Source organism: Chaetomium fimeti, assembly GCF_033439085.1.
Source record: "Chaetomium fimeti strain CBS 168.71 chromosome Unknown B0H64scaffold_3, whole genome shotgun sequence".
In the NCBI taxonomy this organism is placed as follows: Eukaryota; Fungi; Ascomycota; class Sordariomycetes; order Sordariales; family Chaetomiaceae; genus Chaetomium; species Chaetomium fimeti.
The window spans coordinates 1,925,817-1,940,764 of NW_026944331.1; the positions used below are offsets into that span (position 1 = coordinate 1,925,817).

General features: G+C 56.0%; 5 protein-coding genes across 5 annotated transcripts; 3 read left to right on the top strand and 2 right to left on the bottom strand.

The window, feature by feature from the left end:
• Positions 1-1,906: 1,906 nt before the first annotated feature.
• On the top strand, positions 1,907-3,339 carry B0H64DRAFT_440654 (uncharacterized protein; the record flags this gene model as incomplete). The annotated part of the gene is made up of 3 exons (XM_062806495.1): positions 1,907-1,937; positions 2,140-2,299; positions 3,195-3,339. The coding sequence occupies 3 exons, from the start codon at positions 1,907-1,909 to the stop codon at positions 3,337-3,339; spliced, it is 336 nt and encodes a 111-aa protein (XP_062660690.1).
• On the top strand, positions 3,190-4,502 carry B0H64DRAFT_119689 (uncharacterized protein). The gene is made up of 2 exons (XM_062797928.1): positions 3,190-3,500; positions 3,598-4,502. Exons 1-2 carry the CDS (start codon positions 3,479-3,481, stop codon positions 4,221-4,223), a joined length of 648 nt encoding a protein of 215 aa, XP_062660691.1. The 5' UTR covers positions 3,190-3,478; the 3' UTR covers positions 4,224-4,502.
• A 4,332-nt stretch (positions 4,503-8,834) lies between these two features.
• B0H64DRAFT_391509 (uncharacterized protein) lies at positions 8,835-10,292 on the top strand. The gene is made up of 2 exons (XM_062803479.1): positions 8,835-9,376; positions 9,488-10,292. The coding sequence occupies exons 1-2, from the start codon at positions 9,332-9,334 to the stop codon at positions 9,794-9,796; spliced, it is 354 nt and encodes a 117-aa protein (XP_062660692.1). The 5' UTR covers positions 8,835-9,331; the 3' UTR covers positions 9,797-10,292.
• On the bottom strand, positions 10,293-11,368 carry B0H64DRAFT_391511 (uncharacterized protein). Its single transcript, XM_062803480.1, has one exon. The coding sequence runs from the start codon at positions 11,108-11,110 to the stop codon at positions 10,484-10,486; it is 627 nt and encodes a 208-aa protein (XP_062660693.1). The 5' UTR covers positions 11,111-11,368; the 3' UTR covers positions 10,293-10,483.
• Positions 11,369-11,954: 586 nt separating this feature from the next.
• On the bottom strand, positions 11,955-14,421 carry B0H64DRAFT_320431 (uncharacterized protein; the record flags this gene model as incomplete). The annotated part of the gene is made up of 6 exons (XM_062800468.1): positions 11,955-12,106; positions 12,181-12,394; positions 12,445-12,764; positions 12,823-12,925; positions 12,991-13,506; positions 13,564-14,421. 6 exons carry the CDS (start codon positions 14,419-14,421, stop codon positions 11,955-11,957), a joined length of 2,163 nt encoding a protein of 720 aa, XP_062660694.1.
• Positions 14,422-14,948: the final 527 nt, after the last annotated feature.

A 14,948-nucleotide genomic window follows, 5' to 3' on the forward strand; every position in this document is an offset into this window, starting at 1 on the left:
GCTGTGTGAGGAGTCCGACATGGAGAACTGGAGTTATCCAATCGGCAGCTGTGGCGGGCGGCATCTTATCAATCAACCTTTGCTTTCTCATTGATTCTTGTCATTGTTGCGGCAAATAGTGGCTGTGGAGATCCATGCTTCACACCGGGGTTAAATCTGTTTGTCCCTGTCGCGTTTCCCCGTGTCTCAGTGTAAGAGGAGTGTGCGGAATGCGGAAAGCACCCGAAGGGGGGTTGGGATCTGGTGGGATACGTCAAGTCGGGTACTGTAGGCGACTTCAGCTCCGACGTGGAATATTAATAGAATGTTCTTCCTGGCAAGTTCCGGGGTCCGCGTCGGGAAAAAGCCTCGACTTCCGGCGGACCCGAGCCCTCGGTGCTAGACGATGGGGCTAAACCGAGGAAACCGGCGCCAGAATAGCCAAACAAGGCAATATAACAAGCCCAACCCTGTCTTAGATGTCAGCTACTACCAATCAAAAAGCCTTGTCCGACCTCTTTCGGAGGCCAAAATTGCTGAGAGTTCTCCATCGGTGCCACCGTGGAGGGGGGGAGACGACCATGTCTCAGCTTTGTGTCACTCCTGTCTCGAGCCCACACCTACGCTGTACCACCTCTACCATCGCCGGGGGGAAGCCAAGCTCACAGAAGCCCCCGGGCCACGTGCCGCCGCCGTTATGTTGGACAATGGCTGTCAATAATGGACGCCAACCCAGTGACGAGACAGATCGGGGTCCCCGGGCGCCTATGATTTCCCTATCCGTCTTGATGACGACTAGCCCCCCCGTTCCCGGGCACAGAGCCCTAAACAAAATATTGCCAAGGTTTCGGAGTGAGAGCTTAGCCACGGGGGGAGGCTTCATGACGACGAAACCCAATCGCCTAGCAAGAGGAGGAGGGGTTGAAGAGGGCCGGTGTGCTGCAGACGGCTGGGAAGTCAGACACGGTCACACCGTTTCCATCGATGCCGCGTCTGGCGGTCCGTAGGCTTCGTCGACGCCAACAGCCTTGCGGCCCACGCTTCCCCTCCAAGCACCGCTGGCCAAGCCGATATATTAGGAACCGTATTGCCGATTTTCCTGTTTGAAATATCCGGACAACACCAGCCTCTCGCCGTGTAAGCATCATCAAAGACGTTGCCGTCGCTTTGGGCCCTGTTGAACTCCTACTCTATTCAACCTCATCCACTCACCCCTCGCTTAGCGGTCAGCACCCGGCGTACCTTGGTTAAGCTCAGCTTTCTCTTTTCAACAACCACTCGATCGTTTTTGTTGGAAGATCTCCCACCTCCGGTTGAGCCTTGCTTTGATCATCTGTCTTGGGTTCGTCACTTGAACTGCTCGTCCAGATTACCCAGGGCATGACTGAACCTGTGGGCTAACACAGTCGCCGGGACCACCAGCCCGGGGCCGCCTTTAGTGTGTTGAAACCAACCACACTCCAACCTTGTGATACATCACGAGACAGCATCAACCTAAACAGTCTACCACCCCGGACGACGATATCCCCACTCGGTATATCAGTCCAACGATCCCAGCACTTCCCCACCGACACACCGTGAAACCAAGTCTTGCCGTCGGCATCCTTGCGAGCAGGCTATATCCCCACCCGTCACCTGCTTCGACTTTGGGCATCACTTGATAACCCCTCTGTCCAAGAGCGTGGTACTGGTCATTGTACTGGCCATTGTGGGCATACGTAACGGGGAAGACGACATCGTCGACGGCTGTGCCCAAATCAAAACGAAGGGGACAAACCGAAAGAATAGAGTGGTCATACATACCGCGTCGTTGAACTCGGAGACTGAAAGAAGGTAACCGCAAGGAAAAGAAAGGGGAAAGTGGAGAAGAGAGCGTGAAAAAGAAAAAGAAAAGGTGAAAAGAGAGAAAAGGACGAAGACCAACAAGATGTGTTTCTGGAGCTACTCCCACCACCACCGTACGTCAACCCCATCCCTCCAGCCGATTGGCCTCCCCTCCCCGGCTGGCTCGGGAACTTCTGCAAGATGACCTCGCCACCGGCATCACGGCGCCTTCCCACATGCCGTGCCGGGGCCAGGCCAGGCCAAACCAGCAGAAGCCACTTCTACTGCTCGTTATGCAGTGTAGTGTAGAACCGCGCGCTGACGGTCCCACTCCAGACCTCCCTCCCTGCACCCGGCCAATCGAGATCATCGTCAACTACGAGTACTGCCACTGCGCCGTTACCGACCCAATGACCGGCGAGACGCAGGCGTGCGACCGCGCGTTCTGTGGCGATAACGCTTCTCCCATGAACCAGGTCGATTACAACGACCCATGGTACGTACCAGTAGCCTGGTCTCCTGACCTCCCAATCCCTCAGCAGTGTAACCCCCCTCCATCCACCACCCCCCTTTCCAAGCAAGGCTGGAAAGAAGCAAGGAAGACAGACAGCAAGAGAACAGAGTCAGCTAACAACACCCTTGCCATTCAGCGCAACAGGCGGTTGCCTGATCTCGCCGGATTGCGAATCTGGTGGGTGCCGCCTCGCTCAGCTGGGTGGTTGCTGGGCGTGCTGCCAGTGTGGGGGTCGAGCCAACGAGCACCGCTGGTGTCAGCACCGGTTGCGGACAAGCCCGGACACATTTTGCTACCACACTTGCTGCGAAGGTTGCAGGGCCGACCCGGGGGGTTCGGCCTCGTCCGGGACGGGTGCTCCTTCCGCTCGGAGGGGTCGGAGGTGAATGTGATGGAATATGGTGTGGGTGGGGACTGGGGTGTTATGGGAAAAGGAGGCAGGTTTTGTTCTCGTGCGGTTTTTCTTTGTTCTTTTCTGGGGAAGTCCTGGCTTTTAGGCTCGTTTTGAGGAGACGGAGCCGCATTGCTGCCAGTCGGGAAACGAGGATCCCTTGGGTGGTCATCGAAGCCGGGGAGGGGCATGGACCCCCCTTCGCTAGCAGGGGCCAGAGATTGTACCGATGGTTATCGGGCTCGGAGGAAACCTTCCTTGAGTTTCCCTACTCATCTTCTTGTCTGTATTTTGTCTCTTTTTCCCACGAGAATGCCAAACCATTCCTCGACGACGACCGGTGTTCGAGACCGGCGAAAGTCTCAATGTGGTGCCACCAGGAATCCGTTCGTTGTCGAGGCGTTGGCCCGTTGTCTGAGACACCTGGCTGGCGATCCGCCGGACAGTGTTCCTTGTTGTTATTCCGGGTATTTGCACCACCTGCAGCGGCCTATCGTGGGTTGGGGTGAAAGGCCTGGGCCTACTTGACAATCCCTGGCTCAGCTTCTCCAAGCCGGACGACAGTGTTCCGGTGGTTCGCATCCTATCAGCCGTCCAGCCGGGCTCTCGCCACATTCTGGGCGTGGTGTAACGTTGACGAATCAAGGGTTCAGTAATCAAGGTGATGGTGATGACGGCCGGCAGGAAACATTCAAAAACCGCGGAAGAAACCGCTCACGATCCCCCCTCAGCTTGCCAACCACACTGACCAAGCTCCCAAGCCACCTGTGATGGCCCTTTCCCCGGCCAATCGTGAGTTAACGGTTCACTTCTGGTCCGGTCCACTCCCTCGACAAGGAGGCCCTGTGCTGATGCGGCGGGACCTCGAGCCAGTGTCCCGCTACCTTAGCTCCCGCTCGACGGCCCGAAGTTATGATTCCCTGGGGCCACCCTAGCTTCACCCGAGCGTTTGTGGATGTATCCCCACCCTGCAAGGCGCATCATCAACCCAGCGTGTCAATACCGATGCGTTCATACCATGGCCGGCGAGATCGGCCCGGGGATCTGAGGTACGTGAAGTCGGGGACGCAGGATGATGACATGCAGGAAAGCCACAAGCATCATTCCTGTCCTGTATTTCCAGATCGAGTAGTGAGAATCAAGTGTGCCACCCCAGTCTCCTCGTTTGGTCACACCAATGGGGCCTCACGGATAGCGCTGCAGGCAAGCGGACAGCTCACTTCCGTCAACCATCCCGTTGGTCAGGTGGGACTCGCGGGAGGATCCGGTATTCCTAAAAGGGATCCCAACGTCGATTTGGGACTCGACGGCAGATTTGAGGTAGAAATCCGGATGCCGATTACACCACTTCGAGTTGGGCATGGGTCACTCGGGTGCGAAACCCGGCGCCATGTTTCTCGCCGTGGTAATACATATGTGCCAATCATGCTTATTTTGACGGATGGGTGTGGCAGTCCTGGTGCCTCTAGAACAGCTGACCAAGCAAATGATCTCCTTGGGTCATGTAAACGGTAAGCCATGCACCCAAAACATGAGGCCCACGCTCTTGCCGGTCTCCCGGTTGGTCTTGCGTCAGCGCCTCGACGTTAGTGCCAGACACGCCATCGTGTCGGTTGACGGAGATCGACAATCCCCGACGCTATCTGTCCGCTCGCCCATGAGGAATGTTAAAGTCGGAGTGGATTGAGGCCGTCAGGGACCCATCCTACAAGCATGATACCGGTGAGTGAGGCTGCGGTGGCGTCACTATCCCGAGTCCAAGGGTGTCAATGAGGAAACGCGGCAATGGGCTGGGCCTCGCCGTCGCTCCCGAATGCGCTCTCTATCCAAGTATCGTAGCAGTGTGAGACGGGGGTGGGGGCGGTGTGAACGGATGAAACACAGCTGGTTGCCCCAACACCCGAATGTTGAGTTGCGTGATGTTGGCCAGGGAGCGAACCCGACTCGGTAAACGCCCCTTGTCTTAATAACAAACGATTAGCGCTGAGGCTGTTCCCAACACCATGGGCTGGGGTCGCGCTGATTATCCCAGCTGAGCCCAAGGTTGCCCTGCGCTGGTCAAGTGAAGCTGGGTCACCGAATAACGAGCGACGAAACCGGCAATGAACAGCTGAAGGGAGCTCTCGATCGAGACCGCGGATCGCCGGAGCTCAGATTAGCGGAGTCGAGGCCGTCCCAGTCCCATGGTAGGCGTGCCGGGCGATCTTGTGGCTTTGGCTCGCCAGATCTTGTGTTGCATACCTGTGGGCGGAGATCCTGCTGGACTCCGATCCTCATATTTTGTGGCTGACCCTGGAATCCCCGCAAGAGCTGCGCAACAAGGGTAACTGCTGGGAATAAAAACCGGGCATTGTTATCCTGGTGTCGATCGGTCCCAAAAGGCATCTCCCGATATCCTCCTGTCGGGAGGCGTGTTGCTTTTGGGTCAACGAAGGCTGGAATGCGAGGAAGCGGGTGGTCGGAAATGGATTGCTGCAGCCGCGAGCGGTGCCAATGGCGCGTCGATCAGGCTGAATGTGGAAACCCCAATCTGGTTACAACCGAGGAATCGGAGCCCCAGGACCCTGGCGAACCAGTCTCGGGGTATTTTTTTGAAGGAGCTGATTTGTCGAGAAGCCCACCTCGATGTGATCGGCCGGCCGATCGAGTCTCGGATCACAAAAGCATCGCACACGCCGCCAACGACACACATAACAGTGTGAAATGACTGAGGGGAAAGATGGACCGCAAAATATCGCACCACAATGTGGTTGTGCCAGAAGAGACGGCGCAACGATAGTGACTTCTCGAGGCTGACTCCGCGTTTCCTCGGGGATTCGGCAACCTATCAACGATATTAGTCTTGTCCATCACCAGAGAAGCGAGGTGCCCGTCAGTGCAGATCGGCCGCTTTATGTGAAATCCAGAAGGAGCTTACCATCTCCATTGAGGGCTCGGGTGTTAAGCCACCCTGTCCAGGAGGGGTAGCTGAAGGGCGGTGGCCCGACTAGCCTCCCTCGGCCTCGGTGACAGCAGCCGGAGCGGTCCGGGAGGGTTCCAACCTTTGGGATGACGAATGACCCACGTATAAATAATTCCATCTGATGTCTCTTGCTCTGAGTTGGGCGTACAAGCCGTTATCTGAGATTCTCATGTCGGTCCAGTTAGCACAGTTCGGTGAATTTCCGCAAGACACCCACACTTTGCAGAAACCTCTTGATCAACAAGACCTCGTTAGCTATCCGGAATCCCGCCCTCGATCTTTCGACTTTCATAACCAGCCATGTGTCACGGACACCCTCACTACCATTCGTGCGGCCACCAGTCCGTAACGTGGCATTATTGCCCGTCGGCGCTCATAGACTTGGAAACCGGCTATGAGACACCGTGCCCGAATATCACGTTTGCGGCATCCCAGTCATCGACAGCAGCGTGTCCACTAGCAAACTGCGACTTCCGCAGTGCTGGAGGGGGCGGGTGGACGTGCTGCAAATGCGGAGGACGGAATAGTAGCGGGTGGTGCCTAAACACGTCGCCCGAGCCGAAATGGGAGAAGAACTCCATCACGAACGAGTGGGAGTGGATGGAGAGGTGCGACCACGGGTGTTGTCGCAGCTGTACCAAAGATCGTAAGCAGAACCCCGATGACTGCGCACGCGTGAAGGGATTGCCGCTCCCTTCCTCCCCTTGGCGCATAGATGGAACGGTTCTAACACATTTTCAGCTCAGGTTAACTCTGGTGACTCCAACCGCAAAGACGGGCGAAAAGGAAAAGAATCAAGGAGACATCGGCAAACTGCGTCATCCAGTTCACCCAGCTCTGATTCAGTGACCTCGTATAATATCGAGCTGAATTACAGCGGGAAAGACGGGGATAGGCCGTCTAAGTCATCGCATAGGAAGAGGTGAAAATGTTTACCACCGGGTAAAAGACCTGGATATGGAACGGAGGGCAGAGGTAAAATGTATGTGCAGCAGATTCCAAGAGTTTAAGAGAGGGGGGATGCAACGAGCCACGGCGGAATGAAGTTGGAAGTCGGAGGCGTGCCTGGCTTGGTGTCCATTTTATTGTTTTCTTTCTAGGCTGGCGCATTGGTCAGAAGAAGATTGGGAAGACTCGCAAGGGTCGGCGACGCTTTGGTTAAGTTCTCATGGCCGGGGAGCGTCTCTGTATTTTCGTAGAAAGAATGGCGGTCGCACCCAAATGGGTCTGAGGCGCAGTAATTAATGGTGGAATCATGGTTGTCGGTGTCCAATAAATCGTGAAAGTGCTCTCCTAGAATTCAAGGTAAAAAGCTCGAAACAAGAAAGTTGACCAACCCCCTTCAGGGTTTCCATGTGTGGCTTCCCGGTTTTCTAGGTAAGGTAGGTAGGCTGCCATTGGGAGGGAAGGCACTTCATGCAGGTAGTGGAGGAAGGGTCAAGTGAGGTGGCTACCTAGGTAGGTACCTCTAGGTGGGTGGTTTGGGGATGGAAGGCGCCAGCGGTGGTTCTTGGTACTGAAGTTCATGTGGGAATAAAGGTGTGAGAAGGAAGGGGCGAATGGTTGGGCATCCTGCCTCTACCTAATAAAGAGGGGGAGATGAACGACCTATTGCCCGGTTCATCCAGCACGACCTAGCCCGGCGGCACAAGCGGCTTGCGCTTTCGAGTCTTGTGATCCTCCTCTCGGGGACATGCATAGGTAGACGGCAATGTCCTCCCGATAACCAAGTTTCAAGAATCCGAAGGCAACCAGAGAACAGGCTCATACACAAATGGGGCGTGCCCTATCCCTGCAATCAAGTTGTATCACAAGCCAATTCGGCCTTGGCGATCTGTGGCCACCGATCCCTAATTACGGGTATCGCGAGACCTTGGACTGTGAATCGTTGGTGTTTGTATTCGAGTTTCAGTTTGAGACCCCCCGGGCCAACTTCGGACACGCCAGCTCTGCCCGACTTGCCCGCTCTGACTGGTCCTCGTCCCTCAACTCTCTCTTCTTAAGAACATCGTTAAGGCGTTTTGGCACCAGCGGGCTACAAATCGTGCTCGGAGTGGAATTAGTAGACGGTCCTGGGATGTTTTTCAACCCAACACGACATGGCATACTGCAGAATGACTTGAGGAGACCATACGGGGGGGCACTCCTGCTAGGCTGGTAGGTATATTCCAATTCAGACTCTGACCGCTCGCTGCTCAAGCCAGGTGAGCGATGTGAACTGGCTTGGCAGATTAACGTGATACAGAGGGCATTGACAGATCCGTATGTACAGATTACATACACATTACAGATTACACAGGATTGATTCCGTCAGACTCGGAAATTGCAGAGCGAGAAAAGGCGTAAGATGGTCACAACCGCTGACTGTCTCGGTCTTGGCGCGGTCCCGACCCTTTTATCGCCAAGGCGGGTTTGTCCCCGGATGGTGACCTGATAAAATGCCACGTGCGCGCTTTTCGCTCGTGGCGGGGCGTCGCACCAGATCTTCGGCAGTGTTGTGTTGCTCACATGGGAGGCAGGAGCAAGGTTCAGAACCTTGATTGCCAAATCGCTGCCGTCATCTTCCGCCGTCCAGCCTGTCGGATCCAGCTGGGGCGACATGGGGCAAGACAGAAACGACAGAGGGCTTGGACCATGGAAGGAGATGAAAATATTGTGTCGAGCGTGTATTTTTGATAGTTATCGCTTGACACACAACATCCAGGCGCTTTGTAACTGACCATGTGCTTAACTACCCGATAGGCGGCATTCTTGGGGCATCTCGGGGCATCAGAGCATCTCCATCTCTCCGGAGCCTGGGGGTCGCACCTGGAAAACCCCCCGCACGCATGGCCAAAAAGGATGGTTGGCTGAATATCTTCAAGGGGCGTTTTGCCGAGAAGGAAGCAGTCCCCAGGTAAACCCCGGTTGCCCTGTTGAGGAGTCAATCTTCGCGAGACGGCCACCCATCCCTTCCGTTCTGGAGGATGCAAAATAGAACGTGATGGGATCCCGAATGAGAGCGTTAATTTAACCTCCTGCTGCAGAGAAACCCACCAACTCATCTTGTCGGGAATGCCATCACAGCAAGTCAGTTAACTCGTCGTTGAGGCGTTTGTGATGAGTGGGATGGGCCCGAATGACTGGTGTGATCGGGGACCGGCGTGACTGGGTGATGATCTGCCCTGACGAACCCCTGAGGCCCGCTTTTAGTTGGGGGCTCGCTGACTTTTTTGCGGGCTGGCCGCGGCAGCTGCAGCCCTCCCACATGGGCGTCCCGTCCTGCCCTGGTGTGCGCCAGTCCTCCCGGGCCGTTCTGAGTGGTGCCACCTTCCTGCTTCCTCTCCCGCCCGGCATCTCCTCTTTGTTCATCGCCACCACCTTTGCTCCGCTGTTACTCCGCTCATCTCATTTCGAATCGACCGTGTGCTATCAACGACACAACAATTGGCTGAACAACAGAACCGACGGGCTGTTCGACAAGCGACAAGTGACAAGCGACAAACGGCAAGTGATAAGCAACTATTTGGCAGGGTTTCGGCGACCGTGAGCGGAGCCAGCGAATTTCCACCCCCGGGCCAAGGTTGCTCTCAACAGGCTTTGTCTTGCTCCGGCGTTTCAAATCCGACAGCGTCGAAAGCCAGCACGGAAAGTCCGAACGCACGCTCGTATCATTGCCAGAATGCCGACCTCCCTGGAGTCTTCGCGCCCGATCATGGCCCCTTCGGTTCGTCTTTTCCCTCGTCACCTGCCCTAACCAGTCCAACACCACCCGCCCAACATATCTGAAATAAACCAATCGTCGCTAACCACGACTAAACCATCACTCGCTATCCAGACCCGCACCTCAGTCCGCTTTTCCACCTACAGCATGACCGCGCCGTCCATTACCCCGACGGTCCTCAGCACCGACAGCGTGACGGCCGAGATCCGCCCCATCGTCGACGGGCTCGAGCGCCTCAAGAACCCGCGCCTCTCGGACCAGCGCGTGTACCTCAACGAGGAGAAGACCACCAACCTCGCCAAGCTCGCCCTGAGCGCCAAGCTAGAGCGCGCCCTTGACCGCCGCATGACGAGCCAGGACGCCGTCATGCGCCCGCGGAAGCCGTCGGTCTTGGAGGTCACCTCGGAGAAGGAGAAGATCTGAAGCGAATATCATGGCGCTAGGCAGGAACAATTCGACCGACGGAGGATAGGAGTGGCGCTAGGCGTCGTGGCTTGGGGCGAGCGAAATTCCGTTTTGGAAACACGCCGTCCTGCTCTCAACGAACAATATACCCCATCTAGCGTTCTCTGCGCCACGAGTCGGACGACGGATTGAAGTATGGGCGGGAAGGGAGAGAAAGTGGGAGGGCTAGTTCATTAGCTGCATGGTCGGGTTTTCTGCCTCTGTTTTTTTGTGTTCGTATCTGGGCATCATCATATTGGCATCGTTCTTGTTTATGGGAGAAAGTCAACCGGGCGTGGGAATGGGCGTCCATAGGAGGATCTAACGAGGCGGCGGGACTACAGAAGAACCAGATCGAGTGAAGATGCAACGCCCAGCGGGGGCCGGAGTTTGCGAGGTTGCACGTCGGGTGGAGGCTGTCATGAGTTGCGTCAATCATCTAACCACCGTTCAAACATTCCCATTTACGAATACGTCTTCCCTCAAACAATCCCTTCATTCCCGGTGCTGCAAAATCCCGTAACGCCTAGCCCAAAGGTTGTTGAACGACCCACCATGACTCGATATGAACATGCTCCCCTCGTCCTGACGGCTACTCCACGCCGTCGCTATGGAACGACATCTCGCCCTATCAATCCTCCAAGAACAAATCCTAGGTAACGCACCTCAAGCATCCCTCCTCACCTTCTCCTCCTCCATCTTCCCGTCCACCTCCCGCAGCAGCTCAATCAGCTCCTTCTCCTCGCCCTCAAACTCCAGGCCCCTCGCGACCCACTCCCTCGCCTCTGCCAGACGGCCCATCTCGACGAGCGACCTCCCCCTCCTGAACCAGGCCTTCGCGTTGCCCTGGCGCTTGGCCTCCACGCTGGCCTCCGCGTCGGCCGCCGCCTCGGGCCAGTTGCCGAGGTGCATGTGGGCCTGGGCGCGGTTGCTGTAGAGCGCGTGGACCTCCTCGCGCACGAGCTGGCTGGGCTCCCAGGCGGCGCGGGTGAGCGCCATCTGCAAGCCCAGCGTGTAGAACTTGGCGGCCTCGCCGTAGCGCTGCTTGCGGTAGTCGGCGTTGCCCGACTCGCGCAGCTTGCCGATGTTGGCGCTGCGCTTCGGGTTCACCGGCACCGGCGGCGGCGGCACCACGTGCGGCGGGTCCAGCCCGTGCAGCGACCGGTGCAGCGAGTTGAGCGCGTTGAGCTCGGCCTCCAGCGCCCGGGAGGCGGGTGTCTGGGCCGCGCTGATGGCTTTGGATTTCGGGTCGATGTGGAGGGGGATGAAGTCGAAGGATTCGAGGTCTGACATTGTGGCGGTGGGTTGAGGGGGGTGGAGTGTAGTGGTGATGTTGAGCGAGGGTTGAAGAAAGGTGGAAAGTCCGAGTCGATGGGCGATGGAATTAAAATCGTTGTCGCAGTGGAGCAGTATGGGCGATTATCAGAGGCTTCTCGCGGTGCAATAGAGCCGGAGGTATTTCTAACCAAGCGCGTAGAAAAATGAGTGTTGTTCTCGCATTGAGTTGTTGGGTTGGTTGCTGTCACTACAATGGACCACGTTCAGATTGCCAGAAAAGGACAGCTGTGAGTTGACCTGACGGTCCCAGATCCCAGGAAATGCTTATCTTATCGTCCGGGAAATCGATGACTAAGCCGACATGATGATGTTTACCAGACCCACTTTACCCCTGTCCCGGCGTCAACAAGACGGCCTCCTCGTTGCTCTCCTCCACAGAAGGCTAACGTCAAGCACCCAACAAGGGACCCGATAATGGAAGCGGAAAGGTTTTGGGAACCAGTGCCTGAATTAGTAAGTTGTTTCGAGTGTAAAATCTACGCAACGATCCCTCGTGGCTGGCCTGAAGCAAACTCTGCCATCTCTCGCGACAAGGGGTGGGCGGAAAGGAAACATTTACCTCGATAATACAAGGAGAAACGGGAGTTCCAGGCCGGGGTATCATATTATATTTAGGATCACCTTGTTTTGTAACCCCAAACCTTCGTTTCTCACCCTTAGTAGAGCACCAGGCGGGTGTGTAAACCACAAACGCCCTCCTTTGGCACAATTCCAACCAGACCCAAACAGCAAACCCAACAACCGTATTACCGAATGCAAATTGTTCTCTTGGAGACGCATTCCACCTCACGCGATTAAATCATTCCCTGCCAACACTGGGTTTGGCCCGTGTAAATATCTCCGGTGGTGTCCAATCAGCCTTCGAGGACGGGCCGGAAACAAACATCTTGGAAACCCAGAAGAGCTCATGCTCCCAACAGCCTCCAGCTGGTGTGGTAGGAATGGAGGGCACTGATGCAAGCATTAGAATCCACCTAGCTTTTGAACCGAACGATAGCGAACGAGGTGACGAAAACTCAACTTACATCTTTCCTTAAGACGCGCCACAACGCGCTTAACGCAGTCAATTTGCTCCGCTTCAAGGGACGTCAACGCCGACTCTCCGACATTATCCCAATTGAACGTCATTAGATCACAACGCTTAAAGTATTGCCAGTGGGCCAAGAGCATGACGGCACCATAATGAACCTCCTCAACAAAACGGGTAAGGGGGTCATGGAGGTTTCCGTATCGTGTATCCTAGAAACCCGTCAGCTGCGTTCAGATAGCGATCTGGTCAAAGTGCGCACCAGTCGTTTCCCCCTTGAGTTTTGTTTGGCATGGCGGTGTCGGTCCTGGGAGGTGCAGGCAGCCAGATGAAGCAACAAGAATGTGGCCAGGAAGACGGTGAACCAGGCTTCTTTGTTGGATGATGCGAGGAATGCGTCGATTGTCCGGAGCACATCTGGTGCGAGCTTTTTGTAAATAAACTCATGCCGTATGCTGTCGAATTGGGCGACAATCATCCGCGACACTAGAACCCGACCGCGAAAGGGGTGGTTGGGCTCAAGTATCGGGCTCAGCCCCAGACGCTCGTTGCCGCAGAGCCATGCAGAACCTGTTCCATGCCCTGGACGACACTGTGAGTGACACGCACGGTATATTAATGAATATCGTGTAGCACTTACGTATCGCGAACCACAGACGGACCATCTTTCGCAGAAACTCTCTCTGATCCGGCTGCTTCTTCGCCCCCTTTGCTCCTTGACCGACTTTGGTTTTCTTGGCAAGCTTTGGAGAGATTTAGTATTTGAACGATATTCGGGGCAGGGATGGGAAACACAGGGGATCCATACTGGGAGCGAGTTACAGTGTGTCTCGATCATAGCAAAGACTTCCTTGACTATGTCATCTGAGCCCTTCACCGCTTCCGCCAGGCCTTCGACAGCATTGGAATCGATGTAGTCGTTGAACTTCTTGGCCGTTTCCTCAATGTCGGCCAAACAAAACGCACCGGTATCTTGGGATTTATGGGCGCGGGCGCCATCATCGATGTGATACCTCCAGTGCGTCTTGTCGGTTTGCCTCGGACGAAACCGTCGGACCTGGAGCAGCATGGGGGACTGACAAAGCCCTTGTGTTATCTCGATGTTGTAAATAACGCCGTCACTGTAGTCGACGACGTCCACAACCTTCGTGTGGTCGAAGCGTTCGGTGTAACCCAAACCGCCCGCACGGTACACGACCATCGACGTCACCTTAAACCGCAAACAAGGGGTAAAGTGAATGGTCTTTTTAGAGTTTCTGTGGACTTTGAGGCACGTCACACACGGTGCGAGGGGATTTGTGGGGTCTCCCTCGTTAGGCACGCACTTCGCCATGTTAGTTCTAGGAATTGTCTGCAAAGGCCATGAGGGAGCATCACTTACGCGGAGTCGTTGATTATGACATCGCATGCAGGCGCCAATTTGTCGCGTTTTGGATGTCTCACTGCGCAACCGTTCGTTGAACTTACCCCGCTTCTTCCGGTCGTGCGCACCTTCATCCTCTAACCCAGTGATGGGTTTCGACGGTCCTTCTACCAAGTCTGCATGGGGAACGTTCATCAGGAGTCCCGCCGGAATGGGCTCCCCCCTAGCCCCGTTGGCCGGGGCCAAACCCTCTTCTTTAATCCAGCCTCCACCTCCCAGCTGCTCGGCAGTTTGGGCATACAGTCCACATCGCTCCAACCCACCAATGTTGAGCTGTGCAGGTGGGTTGCCGTTCGCTGTAGGGCGAAGGGTGGGTGCGTGGTATGAGTCGAACACAGCAGTGGAAGCGCAGTAACCCTCAACTTGGTCAAACTTGGAATCGGCGGGATTTCGAAGAAGCGTCGCGTCTCCCGGCCCTTGTAGCAATGGTAAATAGGTTCCTGGGTCATCCGGCGCACCGGGTCCATCTACCGGTTGCTCTCCTGTGAGAGGAGAACACCCACCATCCGAATGGACGAAGGGAAAACCGGCATACGAATGAGCTTCTGCCCCTGTGAAGAGTGGCGGAGTCGGAAGAGAAGCGTGGGTGTTATGATGAACAAAGCCGGCATGAAGCTGATCATATGATCCTATGTCACCAACCGACGGTGGGATGGTTGGCGCAGTCAAGGACCAATGATAGGGTAGGGACCCAGCGGCGGCCTGATCGACCGGTGAGGGAGGAAGGACACCCCACAGCGTGTGACCGGGGGCTGTCGAGACAATTGCACCCAATGGTGGTGGTGGATCCGCATCGAGTTGAGGCGCGTGTGGCATCCAGTTCCCTTGGGGTGAGTATGGGGTTTGGTTGAAGCTCGCCGGCCCCATGTGACGGAACGGATACTGGCTATCGGAGGGGTATGGAGAGAGACCTGACCCTGCTAACCCTAGGATGTTGTCGGCACTGCCGGTCCCCGCCCCATGCGTTTCTCGCCCGGGCCCGTACACGGGCTCGTTGTGCCAAATCGCTTCGCTCGGGACCCGACTGGGGCTGACCTGCGTTCGGGGGGCTTTTGTGCGACGTTTCTTCGATGGCCGGGCCTCCGCATCCGTGGTACTATTTTGTACCACAGTGATGGCAGTCTAGGTTGAGAAGACGGAACGTTAATCACAGCTCGTGGATGCTTCGAAGGGTAAGAGCAAAACTCGGGAAATGGAGGGTTATTTACAGCTGCATGCGAAGACAAAAATGGCGCGGGAACAATTGCCTCCATTGATGGCGTGTATCCAGCAACCCTCATCCAAGCTTCCCCTCCGGCGCCTCCGGGTTGCCCAGCCCTAAGAGGCCCCAGACATGGCACCGG

Coding starts and splice junctions, on each gene's coding strand:
- B0H64DRAFT_119689 (XM_062797928.1), top strand. CDS start 3,479: ATGGCCCTTTCCCCGGCCAATC. Junction 3,501..3,597: donor GGCCCTTTCCCCGGCCAATC/GTGAGTTAACGG, acceptor CCGCTACCTTAG/CTCCCGCTCGACGGCCCGAA.
- B0H64DRAFT_391509 (XM_062803479.1), top strand. CDS start 9,332: ATGCCGACCTCCCTGGAGTCTTCGCGCCCGATCATGGCCCCTTCG. Junction 9,377..9,487: donor GCCCGATCATGGCCCCTTCG/GTTCGTCTTTTC, acceptor CTCGCTATCCAG/ACCCGCACCTCAGTCCGCTT.
- B0H64DRAFT_391511 (XM_062803480.1), bottom strand. CDS start 11,110: ATGTCAGACCTCGAATCCTTCGACTTCATCCCCCTCCACATCGACCCG.